Genomic DNA, 15,000 nt, shown 5'->3' with positions numbered 1-15,000 from the left:
GTGCAATACCGGCCGCAAGGCGTTAGGCGGCGGTATTGGATGTTTGCGATCTCAGACCCATTCCAATGATAACATCAGGCTCCCTCGATGGATTATGAATGGAATTAGCGAATAAAAGAAATAACGACCAAAACCCGACTTTTCTCGGGTTTGGCGCTCAAGCGATGGCACGTTAACCCGACTTATCTCGGGTCTGGCGTCCAATGTGTTAAGATGCATTATTTTTTTTTTATTTTTTTTTTGCGTTTTATCGCTTTATTGCTACTGGGCAGTCCAGTAGAGAGAGACAGAGGAGGAATGGGAGACAGAGTGGGGGAAGACATTCGGCAAATAACGACGGGTTCGGGAGTTGAACCCGGGTCGGCCGTGTCGCGGCTGAGCGCGCTATGTGGTTCGCCACTGGGGCACCCCTTAAGATGCATTTTAAAAAGATTTCACTAAACAATTGCCCGAGCACTACATTTACATTACATTTACATTGTCATTTAGCTGATGCTTTTATCCAAAGCGACTTACAAGTTCTGTACGACAAGTCAGCAGGAAGGGTACAACTCTTACAACTGAGTAACAATGTAGGGGTGTAACGGTACACAGAAGCCACGGTTCGGTACGTACCTCGGTATTGGGGTCACGGTTCGGTACAAGTTCAGTACAACAGAACAAATATATATATATATATTTTTTTAAATGTATATATTATATTTATGATAATTATTATAATTATTATTATTAAATATAATCATTTTCTATAGGCTTGCCATGGTAGTCAGTAGGGATGTCCGATATTATCGGCCGACCGATATTATCGGCCGATATCGGCAGTAAAATGTGATATCGGAAAATATCGGTATCGGTTTAAAAACAAAAAAAAACAATAACAATATTCGTTATATATATATCCAGTGAAATTATTAGTTACCTGAAATTATTCAGTTTTTTGGACGGGGAAACCCTGCATATATCGGTATCGGTTGATATCGGTATCGGAAATTAAGAGTTGGACAATATCGGAATATCGGTATCGGTAAAAAAGCCAATATCGAGCATCCCTAATAGTCAGTGATACTGGTGTCATTCTGTGTTCAGACATCCACTGAGTAAATTAATTGCCTACTGCACCTTTAACAACTTGTCCTTTCAGTTTCACTTGTAGAGAGGATTTAACTTCATGAGACTGAATACTAGAGAACAGATGACATGTTACAACAATGGCAGAGGATTATTTGGATTTAAACACAGTAGCAGTTCAACTGGAGAGGAGCTCAGATGATCAGTCAGAAAAATGTTTAATTTTTTTATTTGATCAGCGTGAGTCCGGCGGGGGAGAATGTTGTTGTTGTTTGTTGGAGGCGTGTGTGTGTGTGTGTGTGTGTGTGTGTGTGTGTGTGTGTGTGTGTGTGTGTGTGTGTGTGTGTGTGTGTGCGTGTGTGTGTGTGTCTGTGTTGGTACCTCTCTCTGGGACCTCCATCAGAGAATTGAGACCACTGGAAGAATATTTAGGAGACCCCGACCTGAGAGAGAGAGAGAGAGAGAGAGAGAGAGAGAGAGAGAGAGAGAGAGAGAGAGAAAGATTTCATTGTTATTTTCACCCAATAGAATTCTCTGAAGACTCTGGCAGGAGCACTCATTCAAGGGTACTATGACTATGCATTACAAACATCACAAAACAAACTGGTCAGACTACTACTTGACCTGAACCCCAGAACCCACCTCACCCATGCCCACTTTGACAACCTAGGATGGCTTAGAGTAGACGACAGAGTACAGCAACTTGCAATGGGCCTGGTCTTCAAGATACACTATACGACCGGGGTGCCCATGTACATGTCAAAATACTTCCCAAAGGTCAGTGAATACCACAACCACTACACCAGAGGAAGCTCAACAAATCATGTTAAACCCAGATTCGGCTCAAACAAGGGACTAAACACGTTTCGCAATTATGCCACAACAATGTGGAACGCCCTACCCAAAGCTGTAAAGTAATGTGAATCCCTGCCCACATTCAAAACCACTCTTAAAGAGCACCTACGGGAGGCTGCAATTCGAAACTGGCCACCGTAAATGCCCAAAACCCCCACCACCTCCTAATAGACAGTCTCCTCACCACCGCATGTATATATTCCCTCCCCGCCGTATGTATATTTCCCTCCCACCCACCCACCCACCCCCTCCTAATGTACAGTCCCCTCCCCATCATATGTATATACTCTGTCAGGATCTAGGGGTAACAGTACTGTATATTTGAATACCGCTTATGTCACAAATGTATCAGTACTAAATACCTATATGTCCCTATGCCATAAATGTCATGTATGTTGTGTATGTCATAAATGTCTATATGAAATGAAAATGGGGGACCCTGATGGAAACAAGACAAACGTCTTTCTCTGGTCTGCATCCCCTTAACAATTGTATGTATTGAGCCGTACTGTATTGTACCCATTCTGCAATCTGTTAAATAAAGTTTTCATTCATTCATTCATTCATTCTCTGCTGAATTCCCTGGCCAGCAATGCAGCTTCTCTCCACCAGAGGTCAGTCTACGCATGCAGGTTAAGCCTTCTATTCTACTCCAGGTCTATGTGCCAAATCAAAGACAGAAGACTCAAGTTGAACAGGCGGCAATATGTTCAGAACTCAGCTGCTAGGGTACTTACCAGCACCGTGTCCTGGCACCACAAAACCCCCGGCCTCATCCACCTCCACTGGCTTCCTCCTCCTCATCACCTACAAAGCCCTTCACTTCCTTGCCCCCGGTACCCAGCCGACCTCCTCCATCCCTACATTCTACCCCGGAGGCTGCAGTCTCCTCTCCATCCCCATCACCAACCTGCGGTCCTAGAGCCTTCTCTGTTGCCGCACCCAACCTCTAGAACTCCCTTCCTCCAGACATCCACAATTAATGACTCTGCCTGACTTCCCTCCTTCACCCAGTTGTCCCTCTGATCTCCTTCCCCTTAGTTTGTCCCCCTCTTCTGTTAAGTGCATTGGGTTCCTTGACAGGCGCTATATACATCTAAGAAATTATTATTATTATTATTATTATTATTATTATTATTATTATTATTATTATTATTATTATTATTATTATTATTATTATTATTATTATTATTATTATTATTATTATCATTATTATTAACTGTGTGATACACAACTCACTACGACTATAGGAAGAGTCTTATTTGTAGAGCTGCAACTAACGATTATTTAAGTATATATTTGATTGATTCTAAAGCATTGCTTTTCATAAAAAAAACTGTTTTCTTGAGTTGTATTTTCCCTATGAATGCAAACTGAAACAGAGGTCTGTTTAGATAATTTATTATCAATCTTTGTCTCTGAATGAAGTGATCCTTCTTCTGTTGTGTTTCCGTCAGATGAGAGACTTTGCAACATTTAACTGACATTTAACTGGTAATCAAAATTAGATAACACTCTAACTATATGTCGCATTAGAGCACCAGCATGTCATTTATCCAATCAGGTGCATTCCACATGGGGAAATGGGAAGTAGGGAGGGGTACATGCACGCAACATGTAAACAACAAAACAAACAAAAGCTGTATGTATTCTTTTTTCAAAATTATTACTCTACATTAAAATGTTATCTAGGACCTCCGGTCCTCTTCCACTCTTCCCCTCACTGTCCCGTCATCCAAACTCAAAAGTTTTGGTGACCGGGCATTCTCACGAGCTGCACCCCGACTCTGGAACTCCCTCCCTCAGACCATCAGAGACTCTCCCTCACTCTCCACCTTCAAATACAGACTCAAAACCTACCTGTTCTCCCAAGCATTCAACCTTCCTTACCCATAACCACCATCCTCCAACTCGCCACCATTTCCCCCTGCCCCACGTTCTCTCCTCTCCTGCCCCCCTTTGGTTTTCCCTTACTCTCCTCCCGACTGTCTCCCCTACTCACTCCCGTATTTGTTATCTGTTACTTGTAGTTTTATCTTCCTGTGTATACTTATTGTCCTCCGTTTCCCTGTGGTTCTATGTTTCTTTGTTTTCTTTGTTTCTTTTTTGCCTATTGTCAGCGACTTTGGGTCTTTGAAAAGCGCTATACAAAATAAATGAATTATTTAAAAATATATTATTATTATTATAGCACCTTTAAATGATTACTCTACATAGAAATGTTATCTATAGCACCTTTAAATTATTATTCTACATACGAATGTTACATAACATCTTTAATTGTGCTTCTTTGTTGCTATTTGTTGGAGGGGTGGGTGGGGGACACTGTACAACTGAACAAGCAAAACTGTACATTGGAATATTGACAAGACCATACTTTACTGTACATTGGGGGGGGGGGGGGGGGGGGGGTGTTAGGACATTTACAGGGGCCAGTTTCGAATTGCAGTGTTTTTGAAAGTGGGTAGTGATTCACATTCCTTTACAGCTTTGGGTAGGGCGTTCCACATTGATGTGCCATAATTGCGAAACGTGTTTAGTCCCTTGTTTGAGCCGAATCTGGGTTTAACATGATTTGTGGAGCTCCCTCTGGTGTTGTGGTCGTGGTATTCACTGACCTTTGGGAAGTATTTTGACATGTACATGGGTACCTTGGTCGTGTAGTGTATCTTGTAGACCAGGCCCATTGCAAGTTGCTCAAGGAGGAGCCGGTATGGAACCGGGAACCTTCAGATTAGCAGACGACTGCTCTACCTCCTGAGACACCCTCACCCCCACGCCCTCCTCTGTAATGTAATACTCACACACACTTCTGGAAGGACGAGTCTGGACCACCATACACCCTGGGACTGGATGGCAACCCGTAATCTACACGCGCACACACACACACACACACACACACACACACACACACACACACACACACACACACACACACACACACACACACACACACACACACACACACACACACAGAAACACACACACCACACACACACACACACACACACACACACAGAAACACACACACACACACACACACACACACACACACACACACACACACACACACACACACACACACACACACACACACACACACACACAGAAACACACACAAACACACACACACACACACAGAAATACACAGACAAACACACACACACAGAAACACACACAGAAATACACACACAGTGTTACAGAGTACAGAGTTGACAATATTACAGTATTACTATGGCATATAGATGTGTCACAAATAATAATAATAATAATAATAATAATAATAATAATAATAATAATAATAATAATAATAATAATAATAATAATAATAATAATAATAATAATAATAATAATAATAATAATAATAATAACTGAGACAGTAGTGGATGTGCATGTGTGATGGTTATGCATGTGTGTGTGTGTGCATGTGTATGAAAATAATATATGTATGATAATGATGATGATGATGATGTGTGTGTGTACACTGTTGTTACAGTGTGTGTATCGTACCGTTCTTGCAGTGTGTGTGTGTGTGTGTGTGTGTACCGTTCTTACAAGGTGTGTGTGTGTACTGTTCTTGCAAGGTGTGTGTGTACCGTTCTTGCAAGGTGTGTGTGTGTGTGTGTGTGTGCCGTTCTTGCAGTGTGTGTGTGTGTGTGTGTGTGTGTGTGTGTGTGTGTACCGTTCTTGTGGGGTGTGTGTGTGTGTGTACCGTTCTTGTGGGGTGTGTGTGTGTGTGTGTACCGTTCTTGCAAGGTGTGTGTGTACCGTTCTTGCAAGGTGTGTGTGTACCGTTCTTGCAAGGTGTGTGTGTACCGTTCTTGCAAGGTGTGTGTGTGTACCGTTTTTGCAAGGTGTGTGTGTACCGTTCTTGCAAGGTGTGTGTGTGTGTGTGCCGTTCTTGCAGTGTGTGTGTGTGTGTGTGTGTACCGTTCTTGCAGGGTGTGTGTGTGTACCGTTCTTGCAGGGTGTGTGTGTGTGTGTACCGTTCTTGCAGGGTGTGTGTGTGTGTGTGTGTGCCGTTCTTGCAGTGTGTGTGTGTGTGTGTGTGTGTGTGTGTGTACCGTTCTTGCGGGGGGTGCGGGGGCTGTATTTGGGCTCATGCTGATTGGGTTCAGAGTAGGTCCTCTTGTGTCTGATAGCCAGAGGAGGGGGCGGGGTCCTCTTCTTACCGCTGCTGCTGATTGGAGGAGGCAGGAAGACATCGCCCCACCCCTCCCCCTCCCCTACACACTCCTCCTCAGGGGGGCTGATGGGAGGTGGAGGAGGAGGCATGCTGGGAGCTGAGACACACAGAGACATCAAAGGGATATGTCACTTTAGCAGAACTTACCTCCATGTAAAGTCATCTACTAGTAAACTCTGACCGTGGAAGAACAATGCGCTGTGCGGCGTTGCATTGTGGGTACCTCACATGCCCCACATGATGTCATGGCAGCTTTATGTTTATGTTCATGCTTATGTTTATGTTTATTTAGGATCCCCATTAGTCGCTGCCTTAGAAACAACTATTCTTCCTGGGGTCCACACAAAAGATGAAATAATAACATATAACCATCACATGATGTACATTCATAAAGTTACAATTATCAATACAAACGATTTAAATGAAATAATACAAATAATATAGGAAGTTCTATCACCAGAATAACATTTTAAGATATGCTTAAGCACCACAATCATAGTCCGCCATCGGCTCATAGTCAGTTTTATGAAAGTCTGCCACAGAGTTTGACCGACTGTCAACTTTTCACAGAATGTTTAGAATCTTTCTTCCAGCAAGGCAGCAGGTAACCATGGTAACCACTCCCCAACATTCCATGCAGGTCAAAGACACACAGCACACTCAAACCTACAACAAACTGACCAGATCTGCTCTTATCTTTCAAAGGTCATAAATCAGTAGTTTGTTTATACTTCAAAAGTATGATATTTAGACTTGGTCCTCAAAATGAATGGAAGTGAATGAGGAGCCTGACACCTGGGAGGAATGGTGTTGTTGACAGCAGACGACAGGGACAGCAGTGGTCACTAGTTTACTAGTAGATGACTTTAGATAGAAGTAAGACTGATGAAACTAGACTGTTCTAACTAGACTGTTCTAACTAGACTGATTAAACTAGACTGTTCTAAGACGGTTATAACTAGACTGTTCTAACTAGACTGTTCTAACTAGACTGATGAAACTAGACTGGTCTAACTAGACTGTTCTAACTAGACTGATGAAACTAGACTGTTCTAACTAGACTGTTCTAACTAGACTGTTCTAAGACTGTTCTAACTAGACTGTTATAACTAGACTGATGAAACTAGACTGTTCTAACTAGACTGATGAAACTAGACTGTTCTAACTAGACTGTTCTAACTAGACGGTTCTAACTAGACTGTTCTAACTAGACTGTTCTAACTAGATGGTTCTAACTAGACGGTTCTAACTAGACTGTTCTAACTAGACTGTTCTACAGATGTGCTACAGATGTTCCACTAAAGTAAAATAACTCTGAAACACAACAACACAGAGATTCTTGGATAACATGTTCTTCTACTTTTAGGGTGTGTTTCTGATCTGAGGGAGAATCCACCCTAAAACGGAATCGACATTGTGTTATTCCACGGATCTTGGACGACGGTACTGTCCTTACTGTTTGTAAATCAAGACCGACGACACATCTCTTCCACAGACTCCCAAGATGCAACACTGAACGTCACAGGAAGTCCTTCTTACCAACAGCCATCAGACTGTACAACGCCTCACTGAGCCTCACTGAGCACAGAGTAAATCCCTGTATATCTTCCTGTACATTTACATTTTACTATAGGTATACCTTCGTGGACATTTACATTTTACTATAGGTATACCTTCCTGGACATTTACATTTTAATTTTACTGTACATTTTGCCGTATTTTCGGACTGTATATTTCAGAATTTTAGAATGTATATACATATTTTAGAATGTAACGTCACAGTGACCAATCGCAGCCACTCTTATTGTCTGGGACCAAATACGGCCACGCCCCACTCCCAGTAAAAAGTGGGAATCTCTAGAATGGGTTTCGGGCGACGCTACAGAAGTGGCTCTCAAGGTGATGATTAGACAACACTTTCTGTTGTCAGTAGATGGCAGCATTGGTTTAAAATTAAAAGGTGAAAATGTTGAAAACTACAATAATGCATTTCCCAAGAGCGTTAGCACAGGTCGCAGGTCACTGGGATGTGTCTATATTCTTCGACGTGATCTGAACAGCGGTAAACTATTACTGCGACGTCGGTATAGCGACCGCGAATGGTCAACTAATTATCTTAGCAAAAGTGCGCTGGTAGCGTTACATATGTTGTCTAAAGGGGGACATAGTACAATTTAAAATTCTAATGATAATCGGCATATAAAGGACAACACAAAGCATCGTTAATTTGTAAGAAACCTCAATGAAAATGGCGCAGGGTGCTATTGTTATGAAAATGTGATAGAATCCTATAAAAATTTGGCCGCATTTGGTCTACGTTCCGTTATATCTCTGACTGTGTATTTTAATACTAATGTTATTCTTATTCTTATTTGTGACTTTTGACTAACTAAATGTTCATTGTGAGCGATCTGTGGTGCTGAATTTCCCTCGGCATCAATAAAGTACTTGTATTCTCTATTGTATTCTCTATTGTATTCTCTATTGTATTCAGTGCTTCTCTACGGGGTCCAGGTGTGTGTTAGTGGTGGAGGCACACTGACGTCTCTGCAGCTCGTCTCTTCACGTCCTAAATAAATACCGTTTAACCCTTTCACTGACACACTACGTAAGGGATAATGTATAGCTACGAGGTCATTGTCGCAAAATAATTGACCGACACGTAGTTTAAAATACCGAGCCGCCTCGGCGAGGTGTTTTAAACGTCAGTGAAGGTCAATTATTTTGCGATGATGACCGAGTAAAGCTATACATTATCCCTGTTGCAACTATTATTATAAATAATATACATTTTCTTTCAGACTCATAAAGTAAAATATAATACACACACATAGTTAATTGGTGATAACGTTTTGTCTTATTTGTTTTATTTTCTTTAATGACAATGAAAGTGCAATGCTTGTTCGCCAACAAAACTAACACAGCACCACGCAAGAGTGGACAGCTCCTGCCAACGTGTTCCTAAACACTGCAGCTGTGCTGAATTGTTTTGATTGTCATTGGAACCAGCTGTAATATATGTGGCGTGCTCTTCGAGCACACAGTATGTAATGAAATGTAATAGGACTTTGAACTGAACTGAACTGAACTGAAGGAATGTAAAGAGACTTTGAATTGAACTGAACTGAACTGGAAGAAAACGAACTGAACTGAATTAGAATTTGTAACTAATAGAAAATAAAGGACCTTAAGATTTGATTCAAAAGAAAAGCAACGATTGGACATTCCTGATTTCATTCTTTGTAACAAAAGCTGGTGCCGAAACCAGGGAGGAACAAAGAAAAGAAGTGCTTTGAAGACAAAGAAGGATCAAGGGAATGTACAGAAATGCCTACAGCAGCGATGTCCAAGACACAACTAAAGAAACTACTTCTGAAAAGAGGTGTGGTAAGGACTGCGATAACAAAATTACTCAATGTGATAGATGAGAAGACAAGAGTGTCATTAGAAGATGTGGACGTGGATTATGAAGAAATGCTGGACATGCTTGTGGAAAAAGAAATTGCATTGAAAGCCTTGAACACAGAAATTGAAGACTGAATTGAGGAAGAGGATTTTGAAGATGAACTTCAGGGTGTGCAACGATATGAAGAGGATATATGTGTGCGTAAAACCAAATTGAAAAAGGCTATGAGAAGAAAAGAAGATGACCGTTCATCAGTGTGCTCCAACAAGGGATATGGTTTTGCAGTCAAACTCCCGAGACTGATCATTGATAAATTTAACAGAGAAATTAGCCTATGGCAAACGTTCTGGAGCCAGTACGACATGGCAGTTCATAGAAACCCAGACCTCAGCAAGGCTGACAAGTTTAATTATCTAAAGTCCTATCTCACGGGAAGGGCTGCAAACGCAATCACGGGTCTCGCATTAACCAATGAAAATTATGATGCTGCGATTAAAATGTTGGAAAACAGATTTGGCCGAAAAGATCTTTTAATCAATGCCCATATGAATAAGTTATTAAACTTGACCCCGGTTAAACGTGCAAACGACACAGTCGCCCTACGAAAACTATATGATGAGATCGAAATACAAGTCAGAAGTCTGTCAACGCTTCAAGTCGTCTCTGAAATGTATGGTAGCTTACTCTGCCCTATCCTAATGAAAATGGTGCCAGAGAGCATAACGCTCGCGTTCAGCCGTCAAAGAGAGGAAGACGACATGTTGGAAGTAGATGGCCTAATGAAATTCCTGAAAAGAGAAGTTGAAAGCCGAGAAAGAACGGCAAACTTGATTGATCTGAACCCACAAATTGACAAACAAAATTATGAGCAAAGACATAGGCCTACCGCAGCCTATAGAGCGTCTACCGCTGCATTATATACGGGAGCGCCACAGAACTGCATATTTTGCAACAAAGCCAACCATATATCCAAACACTGCACGGAAAATACAGTCGAACAAAGAAGAGAATTCCTTAAAAGACAAGGACGTTGTTTTGTGTGTTTGGGGACAGGACATATGGCCAGAACTTGTAAGGCGCAGGTTTCATGCGAGAAGTGTGGCCGGCGACACCACAAAGTAGTATGCGCTCAACCCCATGATATGCGCCCTTATGAACCAAGACAGCGCGTAGCGCAACAACCCACAAACCTACAAACTGATACTACCGTCGGATATAATTCAGGCCATAATAGCAATGTTTTACTCCAAACAGCAACAGTGTGGTTGGTTGGCCAAAACGCAACCAGGAGTAAATTGACCAGATGCCTGTTGGACGGTGGGAGTCAACGTAGCTTTATAAGGACAGAATTGTCACGCAAACTAAATCTACCGGTAATAGGCTCAGAGGTAATACAATTACACACGTTTGGCAGCCTACAACCAAAACGAGTGCATTGCAATAAAGTACGGGCAAAATTATCCGATGTAAGAAATGGCCAAACAATCGAAATTGAATTACTGGAATCACCACAAGTGTGCACGTCACTAATGAGTGTACCCGGAGAGCCATTACGCACGGAGATGGAAGGAAAAGGAATGCTGTTGGCCGACGTAAAGGTCCACGGAATGGAAAATCAAGACGTGGAAATATTAATCGGATCCGACTACTATTGGAAAGTGGTCTCTGGGAAGATTGAAAGACTACAAGATGGACTAGTGACAGCCGAGAGCAGCGTCGGATGGCTCATTCAAGGAACGGTAACTACAATGCACGTCAGCACTATAACCAACGTCGGAGTGATGCATGTCAATGTAGATAATAAAACACTGTCTGACCAGTTACGCTTATTTTGGGAGCTAGAATCCCTGGGACTCAACCCTGAACTAGAAACTAAGTTGAGCGGCAATGATGAAATTGCTCTGAAACAATTCAAAGAAACCATTACGCACAACGGAGAACGTTATGAAGTGCAACTACCATGGCGCACAGATAATTTGAAACTGTCATCCAACTACGGAATTGCAGAGAACAGGTTTCAACGTCTGATGAGAAGATTCAAACATGATGGGAAACTCTTCACAAGATACAATGAGGTGATCAATGACTACTTGGAGAAGAAAATCATTGAACCAGTCAAAACCAATATCACCGGTAACCCATTGTACTACATGCCACATCATGCTATTGTGAAGGAGGAACGCGCAACGACGAAAGTCAGGGTTGTATTCGATGCATCGTCACATGATGAAAATAGTGACTCACTTAATGACTGTCTATTAACTGGGCCCAATTTGAACCCTGATTTATTGAATGTACTATTGAAATTCAGACAACACAAAATTGCTTTCATGTCGGACATTGAAAAGGCCTTCCTACAGATCTCAATAAACCCGACAGATCGAGACGCACTGAGGTTCCTGTGGACGGACAAGACACCTCATACAGAGAATGAAAACGAATACAATGAATGCATAATGAGGATGACAAGGGTTCCATTTGGCACGACTGCCAGCCCATTCCTGCTGTCAGCAACGATCAGACATCATCTGGAGGGATTGGAGTCAACATACCCCTCTACGGTAAAAGCATTAAGAGAAACTCTTTATGTGGATGATTTCATAAATGGAGCGGATACAGTAGAAGATGCATACAAGTTGTATAATGAATCCAAAATAATCATGGACAAGGCCGCAATGAAGATGTGTAAATGGAAAACTAATTCACCTGAACTACAGAACAAACTACAGGAAACGAAATCGGACCAGAATGCCCCAGTCAAGGTTCTGGGAATGACGTGGAAAACGACATCGGACGATTTCATGTTTGATCTGACAAGTATTCTACGAGAATCCAAGAATACAAAATGCACAAAGAGGACAGTCCTGCAAACAGCCGCCAGGTTATTCGACCCTATCGGATTCCTGTCACCATTCACGGTGAGGGCCAAGCGACTATTCCAGGAAACATGGGAACGAGGCCTAGAGTGGGATGAGGACTTGCCCACCGATTTAAAGTCAAAATGGAAAGAATGGTATGGAGAGTTACAAACTGTCAAGAATATGGTAATTCCCAGACCCTACGACACTGGAACCACGAGTTCAATCACAGAGCGACAACTACACGTATTCTGCGATGCCAGTGAAACCGCGTACTGCGCCGTAGGCTATTTACGCACGGTTGGGAATGACGAAAGCACCTGCACGTTAATATGTGCCAAAACGAAGGTAGCCCCTTTGAAGAAGGTGACGCTACCAAGACTGGAGTTATTAGCAGCTCTAATAGGAGCGAGACTTTGTAAATATATATCGGACACCAGAGACACACCGATAAAAGCTTACCTTTGGACAGACTCAACAATCGCACTTCACTGGATAAAGGGCTCCGCCAACCAGTGGAAACCATTCGTTGCAAACAGGATAGTTGAAATCCAAAAGCTTTCCGAGCCAGAAGATTGGCGACACTGTCCTGGTAAAGATAATCCAGCCGATCTAGGCACGCGAGGAATATCCGCGGAAAACTTAAAGACTCAGAGCTTATGGTGGAATGGACCACAATGGCTAAGAGACGCGGACCCCCGTCAAATAGAAAAGGAAACACCCGGGCATAGCCTACAAGAGCCCCTTGAGGAGACTGTCAAACAGTACCATGTTGTGACCGAAACGAAAACGTACCTAACAGAAACTGCATTTATTCCGCTTGAAAATTACAGTAGGCTAACTACAGTTCTCAGAATTACTGCATGGGTAAACCGATTTGTGCATAACTCGCGCAATAAAAGTAAACGCCAAGGGCCACTGACGGCAGTGGAAATGAACACAGCAGAGTTATACTGGATTGCTGAAACGCAAAAGAGAGCCTTCCCACAAGAAATGAAGGAATTGCAAAAGGGAACGGATATTCACAAGCACTCGAAAATTAAAGATCTAAACCCATTCTTGGATAATGGAGTAATGCGAGTTGGAGGTAGATTGCAAAAATCAAGCCTCAGATATGGACAAAAGCATCCGTTTATTCTACCCACGCATGACGTATTTACAGAACTGGAAATAAAACATGCGCATGAAGAGGTAATGCATAATGGACTTCAGAACACCTTAACACAGCTACGTGAACGTTTCTGGATCCTAAGAGGACGACAAGCAACTAAACGGATTCTAAACCGATGTCTCATTTGCAAAAGGTTTACAACCAAGGCCAGTCAAGAAATAACAGCACCTTTACCTACGGACAGGACAACTGAAGCTGCACCATTTGAAGTGACTGGAGTTGACTTTGCAGGGCCGTTGTACGTCAGACCTGACGACAAAAAGGCCTACATTGCTTTATTCACGTGCGCAGTAACCAGAGCTGTTCACTTAGAATTAGTGTCAGACTTGACGACACCTAACTTTCTTTTGGCCTTCAGAAGGTTTATTGCAAGAAGAGGCATTTGCTCAACAATTTATTCAGACAATGCACAGACATTTAAAAGGGCATCACAGGACTTGAACGAAATATGGAAATCAATGAAATCCAACCAAGTGAAGGACTTCTTTGCAGAAAAACTTATAAACTGGAAGTTTATTGTGGAAAGAGCTGCATGGTGGGGCGGTATATGGGAGCGTATGGTGCGTTCAGTCAAGACCAGCCTCAAAAGAATTGTGGGAAAAGCATTTCTGAGCTTCGAGGAACTGCAGACCTTTCTGACTGAAGTGGAGGCTGTGATCAATTCAAGACCACTCACTTATGTGGACCACGAAAGCGAGGTGGCACCTCTAACCCCAGCTCACTTCCTGGTAGGAAACCGACTGACGACACTACCACCACAGACTGTAAAAGAGGAATGTAAAGAGACTTTGAATTGAACTGAACTGAACTGGAAGAAAACGAACTGAACTGAATTAGAATTTGTAACTAATAGAAAATAAAGGACCTTAAGATTTGATTCAAAAGAAAAGCAACGATTGGACATTCCTGATTTCATTCTTTGTAACAATCCCGCTTATTACATGGCTAACTTACTAACAATATACCTAATTCATTTGACAAATCGCAGTTCTGTGGCTCTGTCAGCCCAAATAAAGTGATTATTATTATCGCGGGCAGCCTCTGTTCTGGCTCCGCTGTAATCGTCACACACACTCCGCTGTCAGTGCAGCCGCGGCAGGTGTGTCTGATTTGCTGCACTGATGTGGGCTTGATTGCGAACAGCTGCGCACATCGGTCATTATTGTCCCACAGCGGTCATTATTGTGTAATAATGACCGCTGTCGGGGGGCTATTGACCAATCACAAGCAAGCATTTCCACGAATGTGAAAACGCCATGTAATAAAGAAGGTTAACCCTTTACTATCACACTACCGACGGTTACCGTCGGTAGTGTGATAGTAAAGGGTTAACCTTCTGTAGTGTGGCAGTGAAAGGGTTAACCTGCTGTTGTGTGGCAGTGAAAGGGTTAACCTTCTGTGTATTGTATTGTCGCAGTGAAAAGGGTTAACCGTTTGGTAGTGTGACAGTGACAGG

At 42.4% G+C, this 15,000-nt stretch overlaps 1 protein-coding gene across 1 annotated transcript in view; it reads right to left on the bottom strand.

Annotated features, from left to right (window-relative positions):
* The window catches only part of LOC311248120 (uncharacterized protein), a gene marked incomplete at both ends in the record, with an annotated part of 33,556 nt that overhangs the window by 1,358 nt on the left and 17,198 nt on the right, over positions 1 to 15,000 (bottom strand). Inside the window, 3 exon segments of the mRNA XM_084339066.1 lie at positions 1,450 to 1,511; positions 4,728 to 4,791; positions 5,988 to 6,206. Of these exon segments, the coding sequence (XP_084195192.1) occupies positions 1,450 to 1,511; positions 4,728 to 4,791; positions 5,988 to 6,206 (345 nt within the window).

This window comes from Notolepis coatsorum, assembly GCF_963971535.1.
Source record: "Notolepis coatsorum genome assembly, contig: SCAFFOLD_1485, whole genome shotgun sequence".
NCBI classification, from domain to species: domain Eukaryota; kingdom Metazoa; phylum Chordata; class Actinopteri; order Aulopiformes; family Paralepididae; genus Notolepis; species Notolepis coatsorum.
This window is presented reverse-complemented; position numbering and strand designations above follow the sequence as displayed.